General features: G+C 38.1%; 1 protein-coding gene across 1 annotated transcript; it reads left to right on the top strand.

Moving 5' to 3' along the window:
• Positions 1–387: 387 nt before the first annotated feature.
• LOC120030621 (zinc finger protein 239-like) lies at positions 388–2274 on the top strand. The gene has a single exon (XM_038976047.1). It carries the CDS (start codon positions 414–416, stop codon positions 1338–1340), a length of 927 nt encoding a protein of 308 aa, XP_038831975.1. The 5' UTR covers positions 388–413; the 3' UTR covers positions 1341–2274.
• The last annotated feature ends 1339 nt before the right edge of the window (positions 2275–3613 follow it).

Here is a 3613-nt window from a genome sequence, read left to right as displayed (position 1 = left end):
TATCTCGAAGTGCTGTACAGAAACCCAGCCTAAAACCCCAAACAGCTAGCAATGCAGGTGTAGAAGCACGGTGGCTAGGAAAAACTCCCTAGAAAGGCCAAAACCTAGGAAGAAACCTAGAGAGGAACCAGGCTATGAGGGGTGGCCAGTCCTCTTCTGGCTGTGCCGGGTGGAGATTATAACAGAACTATGCCAAGATGTTCAAAAATGTTCATAAGTGACAAGCATGGTCAAATAATAATCATGAATAATTTTCAGTTGGCTTTTCATAGCCGATCTGTACTGTACTGGATTAGTACTGGATTAAACCTAATTGGAAGACAGTTTTATAATGTGGCGGTTTCGTTCAAGTCTATTTAACTAAACACTGTCTTTTTACAGGAGAGAAACCAGACTCTCACTCTGACCACGGGATGAGTCCTTCAGTGGAACCAGACCCAAAGACGTCCAAACCAGCAAGACCACACCATTGCTCCCAGTGTGGAAAGAGTTTTACTAAGTTACGAAACCTAAAAGAGCATGAGAGGACACACACAGCAGAAAAGCCTTTCCAATGTTTGCAGTGTACAAAGAGTTTCTGCTGGTTAGGGAAGCTAAAAGTACATGAGAGAATACACACAGGAGAAAAACCTTACCACTGCTCTCAGTGTGGAACAAGTTTTACCCAATTAGGGACCCTAAAAACACATGAGAAAATACACTCTGGAGTGAAGCCTTACCACTGCTCTCAGTGTGGAACTAGTTTTACCCGGTCAAGGGACCTGAAAGAGCATGAAAGAATACACACAGGAGAGAAGCCTTACCACTGCTCACAATGTGGAAAAACGTTTACCTGGTTAGGTAGCTTGAAAACGCATGAGAGGACACACACAGGTGAGAAGCCTTACCACTGTTCCCACTGTGGAAAGAGCTTTCCCCTATTGGGGAATCTGAACAACCATGAGAGAACGCACACGGGAGAGAAGCCTTACCACTGCTCCCATTGTGGAAAGGGTTTTGGACAGTTGGGGCATTTAAAAGTGCATGAAAGAACACACACAGGAGAGATGCCTTACCAGTGCTCCCATTGTGAAAAGGGTTTTGGACAATTGGGGCATCTAAAAGTGCATGAAAGAACACACACAGGGGAGAAGCCTTATCAATGCTCCCATTGTGGAAAGGGTTTTACCCAAGTAGGGAGCCTGAAAACACATGAAAGAACACACACAGGAGAGAAGCCTTACCAATGCTCGCATTGCGGAAAGGGTTTTACCCAGTTAGGGAGCCTGAAATCACATCAGAGGATACATACACGGGAGAAGAAGACCCCAGGAAGGGCAGCTGCTAATGGGGATCCATAATAAAAAAATAAAAAATACAATACTCCCAGTGTGGAAATAGTGTTGGACAATTAGAGCACCTGAAATCACATGAGTTACTAGAGACTGTGTTCTGAGTTATGTTTTTGACTGAGAAAGTGTTTTTGTTCATGCCACATGAAACCTAATTGTCTGAAAGATGGGGTTTTTCCCAGTACAAATTTGATTAAAATGTTAAAATGTGTATTTTATTTTGATTATGAACTTTGATTGATCGGATACAAGTATAAACCTTTAGATATTGCTTGCTATATGATTTTGATATTTAAAAATGTAAACTATTCAATATATTAATAAAATGTACATTTCTTGACTAACCTTGAAACCTCTTGAATTTAGTTTGATTTATTTTAGTTAATTTGTGTACTCATAAGAGCTATATTGTGTATAGAAAAGTAAATATATTGGAAATGTATATAAAATAGCTTGGTTGATTTATGATTGTGGAGAATGATCTAGAATTATGTAGAAATGCGTATTAATGTATGGAAACCAGGCCAGGAGTTTTTGTATGGAGATCAATGAGAAAGTTTTGAATCTGGTAAACAAAAACATTAATGGATTATTTGCTCCATGTGCATTTGATATAATATACATTTTGTAATGCTTAAGTTGTTAGGAGTGTACTAACGTAAGTAGGACACGTGACATCCCGGCAACTTTATATCGGAGTTTTGCCTGTTGTTTACACACGTATCTGCCCTCTCATTGGCTACAATTGTCCCACCTGGTCTTGCCTCCTCCCGACTGCCTTCCATTTTTGAAGACATTTATTTTCATTGTTAAAGCGGCCACTTGAGTATATGGACAATATAATGGATAATCTGTGGTTGAGCTAATTAGGACAGCTGATTGGGGCTTGATATATATATATATATATATCATACTGTGTTTTATACCATCTATTGCATCTTGCCTATGCCACTGTCATTGATCATCCATATATTTATATGTATGCATTCTTATTCCATTCCTTTACTTAGTGTTGTGTGTATTAGGTAGTTGTGTGGAATTGTTAGATTACATGTTAGATATTACTGCACTGTCGGAACTAGAAGCGCAAGCATTTCGCTACACTCGCAATAACATCTGCTAACCATGTGTATGTGACCAATAAAATGTTATTTGATAGAAACTGGAAAACACCATGTAGAGCTTCAGTTTTCTACAGTTTCATTTGGATTTAATTTACCTGCTATTTTATCATTTTTGTACCTTTTGGGATTTTACATTTTTGCAATTCATATCACTTGGAACCTGTTATACACTGATTTATATATGTACACTATATTACTGACACGGCATGCTGTTTTGAACCCACCGCGCCTCCATCTTGGCACCCCCACCATTGTAAAAAAATATATATTTTGGAAGCTATAGAAAGGCATTTATTAATGTCTACATTTATTTTTGCCACGTTTATTCTATTACAGACATCTGAATGCAAATGTTTAAATTACATTGTGAGCTAAGCAAAAAAACAACAACATATAAAATCCATTTTATTTCAGGTATAATTGTTTAGAAAGTACTACAAAGAATAGTTAAATACATGTAATTTTGTCCTTCCAACATTTAAATGAAATACTGAAGAATTCCATTAATTCCTATGGAGGATTGCTTTTCTGAGGAGTGCCAATATGGCCGACCGGAGGTTTCAAAGCCATTCATTGGCCAATACATAGCTTCAGCAATCCAGGGTTTATATACAGTATTCATACCACTTGACTTTTTCCACATGTTGTTCCACAATTATCTGTAAGGTCCCTCAGTCAGGCAGTGAATTTCAAACACAAAGACCAGGGAGGGCACCTATTGGTAGATGGGTAAAAAAAAGAAAAGAAAAGTGACATTGAATATCCCTTGGAGCATGGTCAAGTTATTAATTACATTTTGGGTGGTTTGTCAAAACACCCAGTCACTACAAACATACAGGCGTTCTTCCTAACTCAGTTGCCGGAGAGGAAGGAAACTGCTCAGGGATTTTACCATGAGGCCAATGGTGAATTTAAAACAGTTACAGAGTTTAATGGCTGTGTTAGGAGAACTGAGGATGGATCAACAATATTGTAGTTACTCCACAATACTAACCTAAATGACAGAGTGAAAAGAAGGAAGCTTGTACAGAATAAAAATAAGACACTAAAGTAAAAAATGTGTCAAAGAAATGAACACTGTGTTCAGGACATAAAGTTATGGAGTAAATCCAACACATCACTGAGTACCACTCTTCATATTTTCAAGCATGGTGGTGA

The sequence above is a fragment of the Salvelinus namaycush genome, chromosome 36, assembly GCF_016432855.1.
Source record: "Salvelinus namaycush isolate Seneca chromosome 36, SaNama_1.0, whole genome shotgun sequence".
NCBI lineage: Eukaryota > Metazoa > Chordata > Actinopteri > Salmoniformes > Salmonidae > Salvelinus > Salvelinus namaycush.
The sequence above is the reverse complement of the archived record's forward strand: the minus strand, read 5'-3'. Positions and strand labels throughout refer to the sequence as shown.

Bases quoted from the DNA above. Each gene is read 5' to 3' on its own strand.
- LOC120030621 (XM_038976047.1), top strand. From the start codon at position 414: ATGAGTCCTTCAGTGGAACCAGACCCAAAGACGTCCAAACCAGCAAGA.